This window comes from Poecilia formosa, unplaced genomic scaffold (assembly GCF_000485575.1).
Source record: "Poecilia formosa unplaced genomic scaffold, Poecilia_formosa-5.1.2 Scaffold11, whole genome shotgun sequence".
Classification (NCBI taxonomy): domain Eukaryota; kingdom Metazoa; phylum Chordata; class Actinopteri; order Cyprinodontiformes; family Poeciliidae; genus Poecilia; species Poecilia formosa.
The window spans coordinates 3,983,590-4,007,395 of NW_006799950.1; the positions used below are offsets into that span (position 1 = coordinate 3,983,590).

The window sequence follows — 23,806 nt, forward strand, 5'->3', positions numbered from 1 at the left end:
TAAGCTAATATTTTGTTGAGAAATCTTCACTTGAATTTTAGCATTCAGTTTTCTTGGGTGCACACCTAATATCAGTCATAGTGAATTTAAATAATTCAAAATAAAGTTTTTTGGTTTAATTGAAGCCTTAATTTCTAGGAAGGTTATACAAGGTTGTACTCTAGAAAGGTATCAGTCAGGAGAAGGGTACAAAATAATTCCACATTGTATTAATAACATAATTGTACAGTAAAAACATCATAATTCAAGAAAAATACATATATATTAGCCCAGTCATTATCCAAGATAAAAATACATAAAACAAACATAGAGAGAAGAACACTGATGGTTTCTGGTAACTACTTACTTTGTTCTACATGTGAAAACAATATTTATTCTTAATATGTCTAGACTAAGAAGTAGGGTTGACAGAATAAAACCTTTTCCTCCATAGAAAACATACAGGCTTGACTGATAGGTTGACATTTTGGGCCCTAATTCTAAAAGGTATCATACGAAATGAACACCAGACCCACAGTGAAACATGGGGGTGGCAGCATCAAGCTTTGGGGATTATTTTCAATTAGATGAGATGAAGAATATTGTCAAGACAGATAAAATCAGGATCATTTCCAAGTACCAGACTGATTTGATCAAGAAGATTCAGGTGTCTACTAGACAGCTGAAGATACATACAGTATCTACAATAATTTACCAGAAGAAAATGTACATTTTCCAATGGCTAAGTCAGAATCCAGAACTAAATCCGATGAAAAAAAAAAAAAATTGAAATCACCTGAAGAGATGAAATTCCTTCTAGACATTTAATTATTTTTTTGTACAGTGTCTCAAGCTTTTTGCAAAGGAAGTATTTGCATCAAGCTAATTATCACAGTATACATTTAGAAACAATACTGTTTGTCAGTTAAGGCACTCTTTGTGTTAGGTTTACAGTATATCGAGTCATGTTTGTGTTACACGCTTTATTCCCATCTTTGGTTGTATTTTATCTTCAACATGATATCAACGTGCTCTGCTGTCAGACACTGCTGGTTCTATGAATGCCATACAGCCTGTGTGGAGTGTAATGATTAAGACTTGTCAAAGCTGCTGCACATAAACATGGCTTCAACTGGTGTTACTACCCTATTTAACCTTTAAGTGTGCTAAATTGTTTCACATTCTTTAAATGCACAGTTGCTTTGCATAGCAAATTTTTTAGCTTTGAAGTGACTTTGGTATGACAGCAACACAGATAGTCCACCAAATCTTTAACATGTTCCAGAGTAAGTAAACTACAATCCAGGGCATCAACCTCACAAACTTCAGCAGCATTAAGCTCTCTCATCTTCCATACCACTTCATTTAAAATACAATTGTAGAACAAATTTATAAAATTAAAAATATAAAATCAAGTACATGTTGGAGACTTGTCATTCATTAATGTTAAAGACCAGCTTTTACTGAAACATTTTAAGACTAGTAAAACAGCAAACACTTGTCTGGTGTTTCTAAAACGAGTTTGGTTTGGTTTGGCCCCACTTACATTTGTTCAGCATGTGACTGAGATGGTCACAAGAGAAAGTGAGGCCATTTTAACCAAAATAAGATTCAGCTAAAACTTTGTCCCATCAGACCCCAACGGTCATGAATTTGACACCGTTAGGAGGGATCAGAGGGATCACTTCAACATTTTAGTGAGGAAGTGCGAGGCCACAATTCCTGCAGCGAGGATGATGAACATGACCAGCACCGCCAGCCCTCGCCGTAAAACCAGCTGAGTCCCCGACAGGACGTCCCCCACCGTGGTGGTGGGTTTACTCTGCTCTGGAGGATGGGCCTCCTGGTACACATGGTCCTCCTCATCACGAGATGCTGCAGCACCAGCCTGGCTCTGGTTGCAGGCTGAAATTTAGATTTAGTTTTTCAGGTTTAGAGATTTTATACTAGGACACAAGTTCAAAGAAACAAGTTTGAAATCACTTATCAAATGTGCTAGTTTGATCGATTTAAGGGCTCAATTCTCTTCTCTGACAATTTACATGTTGAAATTGTGTCCCTTTCTAATTATGTTTTTTTTTTTTTTTTACCTGTAAGGAACCCATGAACTTGATCCTTTCTATATTAGTAAATCTATCTTTGTAATCCAGATAGATTACAAAGATAGTAATCTATCTGAAACAGAAAAAGCCCTAAAATTTTTCAAACCTCAAATTTATTCTCTTAAATATGTTTGGACCAGTTGAAAAATAAAATAAAATAAAATAAAAATAGCTACGAGAGATTTCCTGCTCCCCACAAAGAAACCCAGCTTAACTTGTCGGCTGTCAAAGTGGGTACAAAATGACTCCTTCATGGATATAACTGGGTCAATACTGAGATATCGTGCCACACACATCTCTAGTTTTTACCCCCAACAATTCTGCATGAAACCACAAATACTAGAAAGGGGCAAAATTGCAAAGGGCAGAAATGACCAGATTATTTTGGTTATGTTTTTCTGAGTTAGTAAAGAAAATTCTAGAATATCCCTGAAGATATTTACATATTTGTAAAAAAAAATATTCAAATGGGAATAGCAATAATGTGAAAATTAGCCACCACAATCATTGTACAGGGAAGGAGAAGTTTGAGTGCAGCTTGGTAATTGTGGCTTGAGTACAAAAACACTTCGGGTGATAGAGTATCACTAGAAAAGTGCTACATAGACACTGTCTGCATTTACTTAAGAAGTGTAAGCATAAAGTTTAGGCCAAGATTTTGGTCAAAAAAAATGTAAAGGACTTATTTAATCCCCAGCGTTTAGGGTCCACCAGCTACAGAAAATTTGCTAAAAATTGCACAGCTTTTATTTTCAGTAGGTCAAATAAAAAAAAAGCACCTTTCTGATTTCCTGACTGAAAACATTTGAATGAGATATGTTTAAAATTTTATATTTATAATGAATTTTTTCACTGAGAGAGATGGCGCTCTGCCAGAAAGTTGGGTTTAACAATGTAGCAGACGGGACAACAAGTTCGACAGCCAATGCTTGCTTAACACTTGAAAAACTTTACCACATACAGTCAGTGTGGTTCAACCATATGTTACTAACATCTTCCTGAAAACGTATATGCAGCTGAATGTAATTTCTGCTTGAAGTGTCTTTTAGCAGCGGAAATTCCACGCGCACATTGCATAAAACCAGACAGGAAAAGTGCAAAAACTGGCCCTTCCTATTGACATTGTAAGTATAAACATTATTATTTCCATGTTATTTTTGCTCAAAGGACAGTCCAACAAAAAACAGCACCACCCATCAGTGGTGCTGATGTGTGCAAACTTATAAAAGTGGTAATAAGATTTGTGTTTTCCAACTCACCTGAATTTTCCATCTTGGTCATATCTTTTTCTTCTTTGATCTGCACTCCTGCCCTCACAAGAGCCTGAGCAAAGACACAGAGGTTTTGTTAAAAGTGTGGATCATATTTTTAAATAGCTTTATTATGAATATTTTTATGCTGCAAGCTTTGCACACATCTGTGCAGCTTAATCCTTTAAGAGTTGTCCTCTCTCTCTAACGCACCCTAACATCTGATCAAGACTGCATCTTGACAGAAGGTGGATGGTATTTTGAGGATCTGAAAGAGCATTTCTACAGTGTCCTTTCTATGCCTCACTTCACAGGCAGTTTTGAGGACGTACAGAACGTCTGTGGAGTTACTGTGGTACTTCATTATCGTCAGCATTTCTTGGGCTGACATTGACTGGCATGGGTCAGATGATGAAATCAGAGAGGAATGATCATCCTCCTCTTGCTCTAATAACAAAATATTTCACAGAGCTGATAAGACAAACATACTGCAATGTTCATGATAACAAATACTTTCTGCTCCATGCTCAGGCTTGCAGTCTAGTATCTAGGAAACCTAGTAGTGTTTCCTAGATACCACTAGGAAACCAGTGTTTCTAGGAAATCATAGTTTCCTAGAAAAACTAGGAAACTATGTATTTCCTAGAAACACTAGGAAACTACGTGTTTCCTTTGCTTTGTACAGAGGGTCTGGACTCCCACCTAACTAGAAACGATTACCTCCTGGAGACGTGGGCTCTGTTGAAATTTGAAATGTTACCCAGTTGCCAATGTTTGACTGTGACTTGTTTTGATGAGTCAGTTTGACATTATGAGGCTTAACATTAATTGCCTGCATTATAAACAACCGCCCTTCTCTGATAAGACAGAAGTACTGAGCCGAACGAGATGGCTGTTAATATTGACAATATTCAATATTTGGAAGTGTGGCCGACACAGACTGAACGGCTTCTTTCATTTCCTCCGCTGCCATTGCTAAAACTACAGGCAGACCATGATTGTAAAACAGCGCAAAAAAAAAATCAGCATCATTGTTCAAAACTTTTCCTTCTGTTTGGTGATTGGCCCGTTATGAAATCTAATGGAGGTAATCTAAGTCAATGGGAGAAAGCCAAGACTGTGCTATAAGGGACAACTGAATCGAATTGAACAACGCAGGAAGGCAATGACCAGGCTAGTAACAGAGGAAAGCTAAGAAATTTTTAAGCCTATAGTTTCAATGTAAAATGCTCTTTTTCTTGTGAACTACCATCTTTATCTAAGAGAAGCACTGGCCTTCAGTGGTGAGCAGTGCAGAGGACAAAGATGATCAGAGGAGGCGTGATGGAAAGCGTAAGAAACACCTCAAAGAGGCAACACAATTCCTCAGAGCCTTGCTGCAGTCATCTCACAGCGACAAGCAAAAAAATACATATATTTTGGATTTTGTGTGCATTTTTCCTTCTCACTCCTTTTGCCATCATGTGCAGACAGCGCCATGAGAAAAGTTTAATTTATTGCACAGGTAGCCAAACTCTGCAGCTCTGTGTTACATGACAGAGAGATCGGGTTTTGAATGGGCCGTGCTGTACGCAGCTGTTTAATAAGGTACAGATGATTACACCACACAATCACTCTCTAGGGAAGATGGAATCAAACCCATGTCATTATCTAATTATATGGCTGCAGATTAATTGGGTAAATCTTTTAATCACCTCTTTTACAGCCTTCTCCCAGTTAAGCTTGGACAGATATATGATGAAGAAAATCGACTGCATCAACACGCAAACTGTAAGTCCCGTCCACAGCCCTATTAAGGAGAGAAGACAAAAGAGTTTGCGCTGAGCTGAAGGTTAACGGTTCATTCCAATACAGCACACAGCGATTGATTCCTACCTATAATCCCCATCTTGGCAGCAAACATCAGGGAAACGCCAATGGGGAAACCGATGAAGTAGAAGCCCACCAGGTTACACAGGGCACCAATCAGCTGTTTACCGGCTCCTCTGAGGACACCTCCAGTCACACCCTTCCAGGGGGAAATGGTGATTTGGGTCAAGTCACATTTTTCACATGCAAATACTAGTTTGAAATTCTGCAGTGAAGCTATCACTTACCGCGACAGCATCACACAGATGTGTGAAGCAAAAGATGACCATGACGTCAGAAACTCTCAACAAAATCTCTCTATAGGAAGAAAAAACAAAACAAAACAAAAAAAAAACAAGTATACGATTTATGAGTTTATATGTAAAAACATGTCAAAAAAAGCTGAAAATCTGATCAACAGACTCAGATAAAAAGGAGCACAATCTTTTGGACAGTGGAAAATATTAATGTTTTGTGTAGTAAATGAAACACTTGAAGTCACGAAACATCAGCAAGGTGAATAAAACCGAAAAAGATGAGTTGAGTAATTACTTTAGCTCTGTTTAATTTGGCATCACCAACAACAAATTTGACATTTAGCATGGAGTGTACTGGCTTCTGTAAATCTTTAAGCAGTCAGGCAAGTTTAACGGGATAAAGGCTAACAGTGTTATCTAACAGCTTCACTTACTCATCCGAGGTGAAAATGTATCCAAAGATGTCTTTGCAGGCACCAAGAATCGCTCCGACAACACACGAAATTATGACTGAAAAACACCAAATAAACGAAAGACAACTCTGAAGTAAAAGTTTGTAGATTAAAATCACAAGGGAAAAATATATATATATATATATAACCCATGAAATGTTCAGCTGACCTCTGTGAGATGGTATTATGATATATTTTAACCACATTTCAAGCTACAGTTGTATTTTGTAGATTTATAAAATAGGAATACCTAAAGCGTAAGACATTTATGGAAGTAAATTAAATACAGAATTTTATTGATGACTGTCACTGAAAACATGCTGCATAAAAAAATAAATAAATAAAAAACAGAACGGTTATGAGTATAACCGGAATGATACAGTTGGGTAATAAAAGGTGAGTCTCTGCTGCAGGAGACACACCTGCAGCGGGGGTGTTGTTTTAAACTTGGTTTAAAACAACATTTAAAACAACATGTTTTAAACCATTGTCTAATCAAATCACCATGACAGACATCTTAAAAAAACGTAATGCTAGAGAGGAAAGCAATGGAGCCTGAACTATGCGTAGAGTTTTATGTTAAACACTTCTTCCTGGTTTAAGTTTCTCAGCATTTTGCTTCAGTCACTTCAATTAAAACCAATCGTTCATATCGAGCGGAGTGGTAAATTCAATAGTAAACTTACTGAGACATGTATAATTAAAGGAATTAAATGAAACTTTTTGAGTGCTTCTGTCATTTATTCTGAAATTTAAACTGGCAATGTTACAATATTTTACTGTTTTTATGTTCCAAGCAAATAAAACTACGATGCTTGTTTTATTTTCCTGCCCCTAAATGTTTTATTTTTAGTTAACAATGGTTGAAATTTATAATTTTACAACTTGCTTTGCACCTGAATAAATGCAGTAAAACCCATTTGAATAAATGCAGTAAAACCCATTTGATTTAAATAAGGCTATTAATAAGTTATACTTTCTTAAGTAAAATTTTTACATGTTAAAACAAAAAGTCATGCAAACAGCCTTTCAACTGAAATTAAAAATGAATTAATTTATTGACATCTGTGGTTTGACGTCATCGCATGTGTGCATTGGATGGGCTGTTACTGACATCTGGTGAGAATTTACTTGCTTTAGCATGCATACATATTTATTTATTTAGAAATCCGGTTGAGTGCTTAGTGCTTATTTTACACAGAGGTGAGTGAAATTGGCACGTATCAGAAGCTTTTCTTACATGCACAGACAATGGGGACTTTGCAGGACAGCTTGGCCTGTTCAATGTTCCCTGCACCAAGAGCATTTCCAACACGAACACTAGCAGCAGCAGAGAATCCTAAAGGAAACTGTTGGAAGAAGAAGATGTGCCCTTTCAGCTATGTTTTAATTTACTATGAAACTGAAATGAGAGAGACTTCAGAAGTGGGGAACAGTCCTGGAGGAGTTACCATGTAAGCAATAATCGCCAGCTCGTATATGACGGAGTTTGCTCCCAGCTCGACTTCGCTGATCACTCCGGCCAGGAATCCTCCCACTTCGAAGATCCACCACTCCAGACAGAGCATCAGCATGCTGGGGATGGCCAGCTGGATGAACGAGCCCCACTCCTGGAGGCAGTCCAGCGACCAGCCTGAGGGTCAAAACCTTTCATTTAGATGTTTGAAAAACGGACTACTCACTGGATTATCAGGGCCTTGGAAAATGTTTATAAACTACAACATTTTCACATTTTGTCAGATTGCAAACACAAACCTCAACATGACCGAAGAAGACAAAGTATCGCACCACTGTGAGGTACAATATGATACAAGGGTTTCAAAAAAGATAATCCTACGTATGAAGTGGTGTTCAAAAGTCACATAATTGGTTACATGAGTCCACTTATGATTTAATCTCATTATAAACGCAACTATGTATTAGTTCTGCACATCAAATATTTATTGTTTCTTGAAGGGTGGCTATAGGAAAGCCACTGTTCAAAGAAATAATAAATTGTTTATTTTTATACTTTTTATCTATTGAACACTGTAAACATGTAAAAGAAGATCCTGTCAGAAAAGGCCAAAAACAAACTTTTGCTCTACAAAAAATAAAAAATAAAGTAAAATAAAAAACCTGCCTTTTTATTGTCCCCCCAAAAAAGGGGTAATAAACTGACCTCCCCATGTAGCCTTATGGAGACCCTTCAGGTTGATGTAAGCAAACAAAACCACAGCCAGCACATACTGGGAGATAGCATTAGCTGCTGCAGACCCACTGGAAGATACAAAATAAAAAAGATATTAGCATGACAAAGAAGCCCAACCAAGTTTGATAGAACTGACTGAAGCTTTTCAAAAACTTACGCAACACCCATATCCAGAGGATACAGGAACACATAGTTGATTATTGCGTTCAGGACATTTCCGATTGCTCCAGTTATAACTTGAGGCCATATAATTCCCTGTAAACACCACGGCGTATTCTTAGAGCTACTTTTATTAAACAGACTCTAATTTTAATAGCTTTGTTAGGACAGTGTGCTTCAGTAAACCGTACCTGGTTTTGGAGGTACCTTCCCTGCAGCTGGTACATAAAGGCAGCCTGAAGAAAATAACACAGTGCTGTATTAAAGCTTCTTTGACACATAAAAGGAAAACACTAAGATTACTGACTAAGCAACTGGACAACTTCTCTGCAATAGATGAAGCTTTAGTGATTGTGACAGATAAGGTATTTTAAGTTTCAGAGACAAACTTGTGTTGGGGAAGGCTAAACGAACTGAGTACTGAAACTCACTGGCAAAGCAGGCATGAATATGTTCACGTACATCTGGGAGAGTCTTCATGTGGGAAAAAAAGAGAGCAGAAGAGTGACCATGACAAATATGCAAAACAAGTCAACATTTGTAGATAAAACCAACAGACAGGTACACCTAAACAAATTGAAATGTTGTTAAAAAACAACAACGTTTTCAGTAATTCAGCTGAAACAGTAACTCATATGCTATGAGCTTTCATTAATAACAGACTGATTAGTTCTTCTTCCTTATTTATGATTGTTTCTGATGATTTGGGGAATAGAATACAAAATATTTAGATTCTTAGAAATTGAAACAATATTTGTGTTTCAAATAAGAATTTGAAACACAGAAGTGTTATGTCGTGGCACGCGCAATAATGGAGAATACCGGTTCCCTTGACATCTTTCCTGCAGACAGCCACTGAGCCCTTCCACAATAAGGGTGAGCAGCAACAAAAGGTTGTTGCTGGAGAAGCTCGCTGTTCACAGATGGCTGTGTGCAATAAATTTACAGGAAGGTTAGAAGAAAAAAAAAGTGTGATAGAAAATCCGCTTGATTCCTTTCTAGGAAAAAAAAGGTAGTGTTTCAATGCAAGACATTTTATGGACTGGTAAACTGCATGGTGAATTCTCTTTTGTTGTTTTTTTTTTGTGTGTGTTTTTTGTGTGGAGATCTATTATTTTTGTGGCACTCCCATAATCTACATATTTGGCATCTTGTACCAATGTTTTATTAGATTTCCCCCTGTTGCAAGACTTTAGTTTCCATTCTTCATCAAAGAATAAGGGACAAGGTTGAATATCGGTTTGTTTTGCTGCATGCAGCAGATTGCGAATAGTAGCTGTAGATTGTGCATAAAAATTATATAAACATATTTGCATGTTTTGTGATTAAATATTTGCTAGAAAACAAAAATTAATAAAAGATGGAATACTTTTTTTTTTTTAAATAACCACAATATTTAATTATTTGAGTGGCTGTGACAGTTAGGCTTTATCAAGAAGTCAGAAGCAAAAGGTTTGGGAACCAGACTTTTTTCTGCTGAAAAAGAGATTATGCAAACTTTGGAGAGTAAAGGTAATGAATAAACAGAAATGGTAACACTGTGCTGATTAAAGGGATTCATTATGTGACCCTGCATGTGGTGCTGCAGAGAGCTGACCTGGCGACCGCTGGACTCTGCTTGACAGCCAGCAGTAGGGGCTCGGTGTTGATCAGGACGGCCCAGCAGGGGAAACAGGCCAGCAGCAGAATCAGAACCCCCCTCTGGAGAATCACACCCACACGCTTCAGGTTACCGCTCCCATAGGTCTGCGAGAAACAGGCAGAGAGACGTTCAGCTAAAAAACACCAAGACTGCTGCAACAAGAAAAGTTGTGGGAGATCCCGGAAAGCTAATTTGATCCAAACGCTCACCGCTGAGCTGTTTCAAAGCGCATCCCAGGAAAACCTGGGAACCCAGCTGTAACTGCTGGGACTGACTCGGTTACGCAAATAAAGTGAAAGAACAACCTCTGCTTAGAACAGTACCTGTGATATGAGCGTATCGCAGGTTAATGACAAACCGGTGCCAATGGAAATACCGGTGACGTTAACCACCTGCAGAAAAACAAAAAGATACACGATGCAAGGTAGAGACAACACGTTATCAAATCCAAGGTTGGATGAAACAAAACAAAAAGAAACCAGGACTCCAGAAAGTCTCCTTACTGCAATTGACAGCGAAACCCCGGCTAGCTCGGTTTTTCCCAGGTGGCCGCAGAACACCATGCTGACAAAACTGATCATAAAGATCATCAGCTGGGAAATGACCTGAAATATATAAATACATATTTATATGTAATCGGAGCTTGTGCATGTCAGACACATGAAATGAATGAAAATGAAGAAATATCTCAAGAGTCAAGAAAATCTCAACAGATTTTGTTGAATGTTGAAATATATTTAGGTCACTTTAAGCGTAAACCAAACATTTAGAGAATTGGTTGCACACATTAATTTCATGTTAAATTTGCCACATTTTCCATTTGTCTTTAATCTTCGATTTTAGATTAAGTTTGAAATGACAATTACAAACAACTTAACTTTTGTTTCAATATGTGCAGAATTCACCTGAAATAAAATATCCTGAATTCACTTCAGTCTCTTCCACTTCATACCACATGTTGCAACGCTTATCCCTGTGGGACAGCCCAATCTTTTTTATGGTCTACACCTTCTTCCTTGGACTGTTTTCGACTTACAATCTATATTATACGCATGTGATATTTATATTACTCTTCTGTATCATCTGGAAACAGAAACAGGTTCCCTGCACAACAATCTGTTGTTGTCTTAGAAATACATCATTTCTCATTAGGTAAAACACAAAAAAGAAAAAGAAAAGAAAAGAAGAGAAAAGAAAAGAAATCATAATTTCAATGGTGAGGATGCAATTGAATATTTTGGATAGAACATATCAGGAACATATTATCCTTTATTTTCCTCCCTTTGGTAAATTCAGGTATGTCAGCAGCAGTAAAGTCACAGGGAAGTAGAAGCAGACAGATACCCTTGAAAATAATAATAATAAAAAGTAAGAAAATAAGAGACAGTGCAATGAGGTTAAATGTACATATTAAGAAAAACTGTGCGTTTACAAAAAAATTAGCAAATGCAAATTTGAATAAAAGTGGGACTGAGTTAAATATTTTTTTTATAAATTATAAACTGTGCATTTGTTTATATTCATAAAACAGAAAAAACTGTCTATTTAAGGGATAATCCTGGAAGAAAACCTGTTAAAAGATGCAAAAGACGAAAGACAGAGGTGGGAGTTCACCTTTCTGAAGAACAACATAAACATACAACCAGAGCTGATGCAAAGAGTTAGAGCAATACATATTCATTTGGTACAAGGACATAATCATAGACCATAATATGTGGGAACAATGGAAAACTCTAATTATGCTCTAAATATAATTTAACTGAACTAAACCTCTAAAAATCTGCTAGAAACAGTGTAAAAGATCAAGAAAGTTCATAGTTCTAATCTATGTTGATGTACATACCACGGTCTCCTTGAACCTTTACAATTCAAAGAGCATATTTTATCATCTCGCTAGCTGAATAAAACTTGTGAGGAGTGAAACTTTTGAGAAAAAAAAAATAAACATCTATTTTTTTTTTTTTGGTCATTTTTGAAGATCCCCAATTTTATTTATATTTTGAAGTTTTTTCTAATAAAGAAAAACATGAAACCGTTGTAAAAAGAAAAGGTTGAATTGAAATATTGGTAACACTTTATTTGAAGGGGGTTGAATAAGACTGACATGACACCATCATAAACATGACATAACACATGTCATGAACATAAATAAGCCTTCATGAATATTTATGACTGTTGTCATAAAGCGTCATTCGGTAAATTATGACACTTTTAATACAAAGTTGACATTATTCAAAATGTCTTTGTTATGAAAACTTGACATTAACCAGGAAATCATTACTGGTTAAACTTTACCTTTAATAACATAAAGTTACCTCATTTTTAAAGTGCAATCAGTAATACTTTTATAACAAATTTATATCAGTAATGATTTCTTGGTTAATGTCAAGTTGTCATAAAGATATTCTGAATAATGTCAACTTTGTATAAAAAGTGTCATAATTTACCGAATGACGCTTTATGACAACAGTCATAAATATTCATGAAGGCTTATTCATGTTCATGACAGGAGTTATGTCATGTTTATGAAAGTGTCATGTCAGTCTTATTCACCCCCCTTCAAATAAAGTGTTACCGAAATATTTTAAAGAACCTTTAACATGTCCTGATATCGCAGCTTAAGTAATAAACACAGTTGTCGAAATATGGGCAAAACTAATGACGCCAATATTGTGACTTGTGGCGTTAGACAAACGTGAAATATAGACTATACCGCTAACCAATAACAGAATGAATACCGCTCTGAGTCTTACCACCGGTCCCGCCAGTTTGAACAGCTCTGCCAGCTCATTTCGGTACTTCTGCGGAACAGAGTCCCGTATTCTCTTCAGGCTGCAGCCGCAGCCTCCAGCGGGGTCTGCTTCAGCTGCTTTCAGGTCCACCTTCACTCCCTCGGTGTGTGTGGCCGCTGCTTTGCCCGGACCGTCCATAGCTGACTTGCTCCCAGCCAAGGTTGCGACTCTGTACTGACTCCTGTCCTGCGGGTGTCCGTGGTCAGACGGCAGCCCTGGAAACTTGAGCGGGATGTTTTACCGGAGGAGGGTCACGGGAGGGGCCGGAGCTGTGCTGTGAGTGGACGACTGTCCTCAGAGCCAGCCACCCCCTGCTGCTGTCATGGTGGGTTCAAGCGCGCGCGACAGGGTCAAGTTAACGGGGAATTCAAAAACCAAATATCAAAAGCTCACAAAATAACATATTTAAAAACCTAACCCTCAAATCATGTTCTTTCTGACCCAGTTCAGCACAGAGGCACGTGTGTAGTGGTATTTAATTAAATCGTCACAACCTCGGCAGCAGAAAATGTTGGTGTGATTCCTTATGCCATCAGTGATGGCGCAAAAAGTGAGTATGCGCTACGCTGGAGGGGGCGCAAAACCGATGTGTCGATTTTTTTTCTAGTCGGCATTTTCTATACTTAACAGCTGTTTGCGCATGAATGAAATTATAAATAGCAGAGGAACGGAACTGGTGTTCTAACTATCTGTGCTACCCATTAATCCGTCCTACCTTGTGGTAATGCGCACACAGTTAGTCAGAACAACGACACTAGTTAGGTTCCCATCCCACACAGGTAGCTTGAGACCGCGCTCGTCGTATAGTGCACTCAACAACAGGGTACGGAGCCCTCTAGGGGACATGGGATTTGTTTTTCTTTTGCGTTACCTCGCAATAATGTACCGATTAGTTCATGCGGCATGATTGAATACTGTAAGCCTTTCTTACTATGGCCATTGTACTTTCTGCTACAATACAAGGCTTTTGGGAGGTTTTTCCATGCATGTTATCTCGTTGTGAAATATCTGCAGTTTTATATCTTTTTCTTTAGAAATGCACCACAAACCTATGGCATAAACAGAATATTTCCGTAACAAGGAAAGAAATAAAAAATACAACCAAACTGATGGTTTGAATTTAATTACTGTATTTTATAAGTACATGAATAAGGGAGAGCTGTATGGACATATTAAACCTGGGGCGGGAGGGGAGTATGGGTGTGTGGAGGGGATGGGGGGGTCGTTGATGATGTGTCCGCACACACCTCAGAAAGTATGTAGTTACGCCCATGGCCACCACTCTGGATACTGGGCTTTCAGTGGTGCCAAGGCCCAGATAGGAGGCCTTTCTCTAATTCCTTCACCAAACATTCATGAGAGCAGACAGTGTAGCTTCACTTTTCTCAGAATCAGGACAGATGACGAAATTCCATTTTTTCCTTGATGCCAAAATGTGCAGGCTAGAAGTTGTATTTTGAACACTAACTCAACATAGCATACTACATACAATCCTGAGAATATTCTGTTCAGACCGTCTGCGTGCCTAGACGATGGTTCACACTACAGGCTGTTGGAGTCTCAAAGCCGACTCCAATGTGTCCATAACCCTTTCCAGACTGATCGATATCAATGACTTGCTTTTATTCTGGGTGAGTTGTGTTGCTTTTTGATAACTTTTAGCATGTTGAGACAAAGCTTAAGGACTTCTCTTTGTGAAAGCCATTTATAACTTGAAGTGTTTGTAAAGCTGTCATCCTAAATATGAACTGAATATTTGGTCACAAAGTGGCTGAAAGATTTAAATTGACAAAATAAAGTCAAATTAAACAAGCATAAAAACTACAAAGGAGGATTCCTCTTAACAACACACACATTTCATTCTTTTTGCATTTTCCTGCTGGGTTTGAATTCTCAGTATTATATTTCCCTATGCTCTCTTAAATAGAGTTATTGAGAAAGAGTCTTTCTACCTGCTCACGTAGCATTATATCTATCATTTTAAACATGGTCAAAGATTTACTCTAATTTATCCAATGTCTTTCTCCCCTGTCTTGGATAGCTTACACATTTTGTTGTAAAGTAAGACAAGTTCAGTATTTAATTTCCTTTCAGCCAATTTTTCAGTCTGCATGTAACTGGCAACTTTGTTCTCAAACAGTTTCAGCCTTTTTCACATCAGCCATCTGGATTTTGAATGAGGAAACGAATCACACAAGTAAAGACCAATTGAAATGTAAACATGAAATATTTATAGTTCTGCTTCTGAATGTTCCAGACATTATACTGACTCATATAGAGCTGAATACATGCGCACAGAAACCTAGTACAACAGGATTTGATTATTTTGTAAAGGCACTTCTCTTTTTGTCCCACTCTTACTGTTTTAAAGTCCTCCTTCAATCTTTAAGGTTCTGTTGGTGATACAAACAAACAGAACAGAACCAGCTTTCTGTAAGTTGCACCAAGAACCGGACTCACACCATCGTCTGTAGGAAAAAAAATCATCAAAACAGAGTGACTATCAAATTGCTGCTGATGACTCCAACCACAAGGATGACGGTCATGATCAAAAGTGTCAGTCCGCGTCGTACGACCAGCTGTTTAACCGGCAGCACCTCCCCCACTGTGGAGGTGGCAAACTCTCTCCGGCCTGGACTCTGGACGACACCCTCTTCCTCGTTGGTACCTCTGGTCGGAGTAAAGCCAACCTGGATCTGGCTCTGACTTGACTCTAAATGTTGAACAAGTTATTAAGCTTTTGAGAATAAAATCAGACATGTTTTTTTTCTTATTTTTTATGAAAGATGACAGTGATAACTGTCTGTTCCCACCTAATTGTTCCAGATTAAATGTTTCTTTCTCTTCCATGAGCTGAACTCCTGCTCTGACTTGAGCCTGATCAGACAGAGGAAAAAGTAATGAAATACATAAGCCAATAACATGTTTTTCTTCAATAAAAAGAGTAGTTCAGTTTCCAACCTCCTCTGAAGCCTTTTTCCAATCAAGTTTGCACAAAAACACGACGAAGAAAAATGCCTGTAGTGAAACGGCAATTGTAAGTCCGGTCCACAGTCCTGTTGTAGTTGGGGATGAAGTAGAGTTCATGGTGCATAGAGTAGACGGAAAGAGACAATGCACAGGTGCATGTGAATAAAAGAAATTATCGCTGAAAAGTTTATTTAGTTTAGAAGTTAATTTCAAAGAGCGAAACTGAAAATCTACAAACACTAATAACACTAACTGGTTTATACTAGTTTGAGGATGAGGGCTCAAAAAAAAAAAAGAAAACTTTGTTTCTCAGAAAAATAGAAATGGGGTAAATAATGCTACCTTAACAGATGTTCAGCAGACAGTCATTGACCGCCTGTACAAGGGGTCACAGCTAAAGAAGCAAGCTGTTCACAGACTGCCATATTCCATGTATTAAGCTGAGTAGAAAGTAAAGGTTTGGACAAAAAAGAAGGGCACCAAATCTTGTTGCTTGAGGTTCTGTAAAAAGCTTCCACATTCAGTCTGTGCTTTTTAATCAAATCCAAAGTAAATGTGGTTGTTTACCAGGAAATGCTGGAACACTTCAAGCTTTCCTCTGCTGACAAACTTTAAGGACATGCATTTTCCACCAGAACCTGGCACCTGCTCCACACTCAAAAGAACCAAGACGTGGTTTAATAACCATGGTATGCTGAGACTGATTGGGAGTCAGAGGAAGATAAGAGTCACCAGAGCCAACAATGCAGGTGAACTGAAAGCTGCAATCAGTCATTTATACAAAAGGAGCCCCAACCAAGTATTATGTGCAAAAGCTGTACAGTTATACTGTGAAGTTGTCTGACTTTCTTTAAAATGAAAATGACCTTTTCCTGGTTTTATGTAGCAATGTAATTTATTGATGAAAAATTTTGTTTTTTCATCAGCTCTAAGCCCAAATCATAACTACAAATACATATATATTCCTCTGATTGATATGAGTAGTTTTAGGTTTTGAATTCAACTATATTAGATAAATAAACTTTCTTGCGTTAATGACTTTTCATTTGTTGTTTCTCTCACCAGTAATTCCCATGTTTGCAGCAAACATGAGGGTTGCGCCTATGGGAAACCCTATAAAGTAGAAGCCCACTATATTAAAAATGGCGCCAACCAGTTGTTTCCCAGCTCCTCTGAGAACTCCTGCGGCCACACCCTACAAGTAACAAATGCACGTCTGATTATAATTTGTGTGCAGAAACCTGGAGTCTGAGACTTTGATTGAATGAAAGTCGTTCTCACCGCAGTCGCATCGCTGACATGCATGAAGCTGAATATAAGCATTACATCTGCAACCCTCTGAATTATGTCCCTAAGAAAAGAACACAGGAATAGACACCTTTAGACTGTGAATCATTCCCAGCAGGAAACATTAAAAAGTACAGGGAGATGATTCACTTTTTTAGTGAGGTAACAACATGGTAAATGATTTCAGGTTGTCTTCAGTAGCTGGAACTGACTTTAGATGAAATGCGCTGATTTTGGCGCTGATGGGCTAACATTTTACCACTAATACACCAAACTTAGTTCATAATATTGTATTATTAAGCTACCAACATTAAAAACAATTTAAACTAGTCTTTTTCTTCAATTTTCTCTATTCAGCATACACCAGCTCTGTTGCCAGAGCTTTTAAACATAACTGAAGCTCGTTAAACAGTTACAGCTTGGTGTCCAAGAGTCTGCATATTAGTTAATTTATGACTGTCTGCTGTCTGTATACAAAGAAATCCTGTTGTGACACATGCAACAAGCTGCAGTCAAAGGTCCACAAATTAGCTGGGTTTTAGGAACCAGTTACTGAGTTTGGGGTTTAACTTACTGGTCTGAGGTGAAAATGAATCCAATGACGTTTCTGGTGATGCTGACACAAACTCCAACAAAGCAAGCAACAATGACTGTGCAAAACACGCAAAGCGGACTGTCAATAAAGGTGAAAAGATGAGGTAGTTAATCAGTTTCCACAAGCTGCAACAATAAATGACTGCCTGATTATGTATTTTTTTCCTTCTTTAAAATGTTTCTTTAACAGTCTATTGTAGAAATATAAATCATAGAACATTAACATTCCAATAAAAATAAAACTGGGTTGATGAAGTAGATCATAACATTATATGTTATGAAATACTTTCCAATATGACAAAACCAGAATTCTGCGGAGTCCAATGATTCTAGATCAGATTAGTTGGGTTTTTACAGAGACAGAGAACCTGTTGTCAGAGCTTTGGCTTTTAATCTTATGGCTTATGCATATACCAAATATTATAGCAATGCTTAAAGACAAAGCAATTCTCTCCGTACTGCTCCAGTTTTCTGAAGTAGACACCTAACATCATGTATGAGCACTTATGCTGTGGAATGGGTCTTACATGCACAGATGATTGGGACTTTACACGACAGCTTGGCCTGCTGTATGTCTCCGGCACCAAGAGCATTCCCGACCCGGACAGCAGCGGCAACAGAAAATCCAAGAGGGGACTGGGGAAAAAAATCAACACAAAAGAGCAGAGAATGTTACGCATAGTCTTTAAGCGGAGATGCTAATGCCTGCAGTTGTGCCAAACGGTCCCCTCACAACAGAAAAAGACTGCTATTCTGCATCCAGGATCTCCAGGACCGTTATTGGACATTTAAGAGGAAACTGAGGTAATTGTATGAATGGAAATGTCCCTGTCAGAAGCCGTCCTAAGCCTTAGTCTGGGGATTTAATAAAAGACATTTCAGACCATTGATAGGCAGGTGGTGTTTTATGTGCAGCGAGCATCAATGTGTGTGATCTACAGATCCATTACCATGTAAGCCACAATGCACAGCTGGTACGCAATAGACTGAGCCCCCAGTTCAACTTCACTGATCACACCAGCCAGGAATCCTCCAACTTCAAAAATCCACCATGACAGGCAGATCATGAACATGCTGGGAACGGCCAGCTTTATGAAGAGACCCCACTCCTGCAGGCAGTCGAGTGACCAACCTGTGAGTCCACATATACAAAGGATTTGACCAATTATGACAATAAACAAGGATAATAAAACAGAAGGAGATTCTTACAAAAGTATAATGCAAGTAATAATAAAAAAAGTGCTAGAATACAATCCAGAATGCAAAAATAAAAAAACTGATAGTGTCTGACTTTGTCCTGAGGCTTGAACTGACCTCCCCATGTGGCTTTGTGAAGACCCGTCCACCAGATGTAAACATGCAGGAGCAAAGCCAGCAAGTACTGAGAGATGGTGTTGGCTGCTGCAGATCCCCTTCATAGAAAACCCAGAGCAACGACATGAAGGACAAACACATGAGAACAAGACATAGCACAAATTGGTATTCAGAAATATCTAGTGATAAAGATGTCTGAAACCAAGTCGTAATATTCTTTGTTCGTTTGAACTACAATAATATAGAAACTCACGCTACACCCTGCTCCAGATGATAGAGGAAGACATAGTTGATGAGGACATTGAGGACATTCCCAACTGCTCCACTTACAACCTGAGGCCACATGATTCCCTGACATGTAAAGCACAGAATTATACTTGTTTAATTCTAAACAGGCCTAAATGTGTATATATATTTTTTACATTCTATGTAAACAGCTTTACTCTGAGAGACCCACCTGGTTTTGTAAGTACTTCCCTTCCAGCTGGTACATAAAAGCAGCCTGAAGATCATGACAAAAAAAAGAAGGAAAACCTCAGGCATATTGAATCAATCAAGCCGTCTTTGTTAATCTATTTTTCCTTTGTAATATTTGTGAGGATCAGAGTAGTTTTGACCATGAGATGGAATTTTCTACATTGTTTTTTGGAAAGGTAATTTTAGTGACTCATCAAACTCACTGGAAGAGCCGGCATGAAGATCTTCACATACAGCTGGGACAGACTGCAAAATAAAAACTCACTGTACATAAGAAGGACTATGAACTGAAGACATTTCCAACCCTTTTACTTTTTCATATGTTGTCAATCTACAAACTACAAACTTCAATTCACCCTACTTTGATTTTATGTCATAATCCAACTTTTCCACTAAATTAAAAAATGCATAATTAAATGTCTCTGCTCTGAAAGCAAAGTGGAAGTGAAGTGAAATTCTTTGTCTGTGTGAAAAAACCTGGCCAATAAAGCCGACCAGCATCAGTTTAAATTCCTTATATACAAAAATCTAAATTGTATGACATGCATTTGTTCTCAACTCTCTTTACTCCATTGAACTTCCATAAAATTTCAAAATGTAAATGCACTTGGTAAATTGGACTTGAAGGAGACCTGGCAACCTCTGGACTCTGCTTGACAGCCAGCAGTAGGGGCTCGGTGTTGATCAGGACGGCCCAGCAGGGGAAACATGCCAGCAGCAGAATCAGAACGCCCCTCTGGAGAATCACACCCACACGCTTCAGGTTACCACTCCCATAGGTCTGCATGTAGCAGAGCAAACAAACAGATTTGATACACCTGATGTGAATCTTTTACTCCTTAGCTGTTTGCTGAATAACCATAGGCGAGGACTCTCCACCTGAGATATGAGGGTATCGCAAGATGCAGACAAACCCGTGCCGACAGAAATACCGCTGACGTTCACCACCTGCATGGGAGACAGCAAGAAAGAACTCAAGAATCAACTCAAATCTAAGAGAACGACTTGGGAATGCATCACGTTTGCCCAATTATGTTCACCGCAGCTGCCAGTGATACTGCTGCTAGCTCCGTCTTCCCCAGGTGACCGCAGAACGCCAGGCTGATGATGCTGATCAGGAAGACCATCAGCTGGGAAATGACCTGAAAACACAGCATCGTTTTCAAGAAAAATAAAATGAGCCTTTTGTTTCAAAGGCATTTTAAAACATTATTTTAAAAGGCCCATAAACACAGAAAGTGTCTTTTAGGATATGACTCATAATATTTTATCAAGAATAACTGTAGATGTAGATAACCGTAGATATTGTGAGCTGAACTTCCTGACCCTCCACCCAGAGGCCTGTCGTAATAAATCACATGATAAACTAAGACAAACTCAATAATTATTTTTTTCTCTTTTTACTAAACCTGTTCAGTCTGATGCACTGGTCTCATCTAGCCATTTTTAAGAACAATTTTATTTACAGCGACTTCATAATTAATTTTACTTGTTGTTTCTGTTTCTGGGATAATTTATCATTCAGCAAAAATTATTATCGTGACAGGCTTACCACAATCTCCATAAAGCCAAAAGGAACAAATGTCTGTGCATGAAGTAAAACTGTCCAATCAGCAGCATTTAAAAGCACTAAGGTGTTCTTCTATGGCTGCATTTTGAACACTGTTTATTAAATATGTGTATTAGAATGGTATTTATTAATTGAAAAATGGATTTCAGTCTGATTTGACCACACTTGTAGAAAGTGATATTTTCTGAGATTCAATATTTATGTCTTTTTGAGATTGTATGACATTTTATGAACCAAATATCAAACTCAAATAAAAATTTTTGTCTCGTATCTATCATGTGACCGTCTGGCAGTAGCTGTGTTCATAAAGATAAGAATTGGAGGAACCTGTGATTGGTTCAGAGCGATAATATGCTTTCTGTTGTAACTCCCACAGACGTGGGACTTTTGTGGAATTTGTAATCTAAGAAGCTATTTTGTTTTATATTTTTTTGTTGACTGGTCTATGGCTTCTAAAATCTGCCTCTATATAACATCCTTCAGAAGGTAGCATTTAGAAAAAGAATTCTGGCTAATAAAGCAAATTAATATTTTTAAATTATAAGTTAAGGAAAAATACAGCTTTACACCACACATATTTGCTTACTTAAATCTCTGTGACCCAAACTATGCTCTTTTTCACAGTTTACTTTATCCACATAAATTAGCATCTATAAACTTATCAAATACTGTATATTAGCAATGGACATTTTTTGTAATTTTTACGTTTTGCTTCTTTGGGCTTTTTATATGCTTATGGTAAATTCAACATAGACTAAACATTTTAGTTCTTAAAAGAGGATTGACTTTTTTGTTTGAATTAATACTTCTATTTTAATTGTATTAATTAACCCCCCCAAAAAAAAAAAAAAAAAAAAAAAAAAAACAGGAAGAAGTTATTTTTGCAACCTTTCCTGTTTCCGGCCGAATCCATGGCAGCTTCACTCTTCCTGTTTCTAACAAATACTCAACTACGCTCCCCTCGGTCCGTGAGACAGAGGTGCCTCCTCCTTACCACAGGTCCTGCCAGTTTAAGGAGCTGCAGCACCTCGTGTCGGAAGTCCGCCTGGACTCCTCTCAGTCCGCAGCATTCAGCGTTGGTCTCAACAAAAGAAGCGTCAGTCGGGCGTCTGCCAGCTCTCTCTTTGACATTTTTGGTATCCTCTGAACTATCCATGACCAGATATGTTGCGCCTTTATACACAGGACTCCAGAAACGGTCTCCTCCTGTTTAGCTAAATGCCGCTTGTTTGCAACTGAAATTATCCGGAGCTTTTTGATGTCGCGCAGACAGTAGTTCTCCTCGCGCTCCAAGAGGATATGACGTTTATGACGACACTGCGGACAACAGTCAGCTTACCCTTTGGTACAGTATTCAGCACAACACACAACTGTGTGCTATTATTTTATATGCAGAACACCATTTCCTTTCTTTAAATAAAAAAAAAAAAAAATCACTTTATGTGGCACCTGTGCAACTGCTCCTTTAAATACGCCGACATCACCAAATCACAAACTCAAAGGTCAAGGACAGTCCACGTGATACAACATGAGTCAAATTACGTGCAAAAACTAAAATAATGTTTGCGGTCCCATTTAATAAACTGGAATACTATTAAAAAAAAAAAATCTGCTTAGGAACTGCATTGCTAAATGAAACGCATTAAGATTAACAGAGATGGATGTTTGAAAGCCTGTTAATTATTATTAAATGAAATTTAAATTTAAACAGACCAAAAAAAAAAAAAAAAACTTTATTACAGATCTGTAAATATTCCCTGGGTGAAATTTCCATGCTTATTTTTGGGGTGCGATCATTTAGAAGTTGTACATTCATAAGCCCTACCTTATGTTTTCACATTAATAGAGAAATTATATTGGCTTTTACTTTGTGGATATTAATTTAATAATTGCTAAGTAATGCAAATCCTCCTTGTCAAAACAAAACAAAACGCACACATTGTTGACTTTTAACAATTAAAACTTCAAATGGGATTTAATAAAAACCACAAAACTGTCGTGTGTGCTGACCTCAAGAACATTAAAGAGCTCATTCAAAAATGCAATTTCTTAAAATAATTTTTAATGGTGGAAGTTGAGCATTACAAAGCAAGAAGCAGAGATCACCATTCAGTCATTCACAGATTAAATCCCTGATTAAACAACGTATTCTATATGAGCATGCTTTGTGAGGACGGATGAACTCCTTTAGGCGTTGGACAGCTTCACATTGTGGCCATAATAAAAAGAGAGTTGGTTCTTTTTCCGAGGCAAAGTAGTAATGAAGTTCAGTAAAATATATTCTTCTGCAACCAAATGCAACAAAACAGTACATGTCAGTAAGTAAAGCCTTGGTTGTTTTTATCATAAATAGAAACACTGATTGCCATAAATGGTGTTCCCAGCACTGAAGTGGTAGAAGTACTCCTGATTAATATTTCTCCAGTGCACATGCAAGTCTCGTGTAATTCAAGGCGTTCAATTTTAAGAAACATTCCAAGTGAAAATGCTTATCAAGGTTAATAAACTTTAGGTAATAACAGTGTAGTACAAGGTTTTTGTGCTAGATGTAATTGGAATCTAATGAATTCTGATGACTGGATCTCAAAATAGACTGGACTGATGTGAAGTTTTCAGTGAACTGCCCACAAAACACACGAAAAGCTGAGAAAAGCTCAACCAGTCAATAATCATCCCTGCAGCCTGGGGTTATGCTCAGTTTGGGATATCTGTGGCCAGATTCTGCTGTGACTGGATTCTTGCTCGTTGCTGTCAACCGCAGTAAGAAAGCACTTGGTGTAAAGGACGGGTAGGTAAGTACGAATAGGTGTTTCTGACTGTGTGCCGAGCTCAAACACAGTTGTGCAGGTTTTCATTGTCTTGAAAACGAGGTATGCAACTCATGACTCTTAAAATCCACACAACTATAAACAAAAATAAATA

General features: G+C 37.9%; 2 protein-coding genes across 3 annotated transcripts; both read right to left on the reverse strand.

Annotated features, from left to right (window-relative positions):
• Positions 1-1,000: 1,000 nt before the first annotated feature.
• On the reverse strand, positions 1,001-13,600 carry LOC107832862 (multidrug and toxin extrusion protein 1-like). Its single transcript, XM_007544696.2, has 17 exons — positions 13,388-13,600; positions 12,634-12,887; positions 10,384-10,485; positions 10,204-10,272; positions 9,836-9,984; positions 8,670-8,712; positions 8,430-8,474; positions 8,237-8,334; positions 8,050-8,147; positions 7,340-7,521; positions 7,129-7,237; positions 5,871-5,946; positions 5,428-5,497; positions 5,207-5,339; positions 5,026-5,120; positions 3,341-3,404; positions 1,001-1,884 (listed from the first exon to the last, which is right to left on the reverse strand). The coding sequence occupies exons 2-17, from the start codon at positions 12,808-12,810 to the stop codon at positions 1,661-1,663; spliced, it is 1,734 nt and encodes a 577-aa protein (XP_007544758.1). The 5' UTR covers positions 12,811-12,887; positions 13,388-13,600; the 3' UTR covers positions 1,001-1,660.
• A 1,282-nt stretch (positions 13,601-14,882) lies between these two features.
• LOC103132931 (multidrug and toxin extrusion protein 1) lies at positions 14,883-22,525 on the reverse strand. 2 transcript variants are annotated; one of them, XM_016667182.1, is made up of 16 exons: positions 21,879-22,525; positions 20,355-20,456; positions 20,194-20,262; positions 19,947-20,095; positions 19,518-19,560; positions 19,295-19,339; positions 19,091-19,188; positions 18,838-18,935; positions 18,474-18,655; positions 18,051-18,159; positions 17,504-17,579; positions 16,924-16,993; positions 16,705-16,837; positions 15,634-15,728; positions 15,486-15,549; positions 14,883-15,391 (listed from the first exon to the last, which is right to left on the reverse strand). In XM_016667182.1, exons 1-16 carry the CDS (start codon positions 22,038-22,040, stop codon positions 15,159-15,161), a joined length of 1,728 nt encoding a protein of 575 aa, XP_016522668.1. In that variant the 5' UTR covers positions 22,041-22,525; the 3' UTR covers positions 14,883-15,158. The 2 variants fall into 2 exon arrangements, with proteins under 2 accessions (XP_016522668.1, XP_007544761.1); XM_007544699.2 differs by having other exon boundaries at positions 14,883-15,385; positions 21,879-22,520.
• Between the last annotated feature and the right edge of the window lie 1,281 nt (positions 22,526-23,806).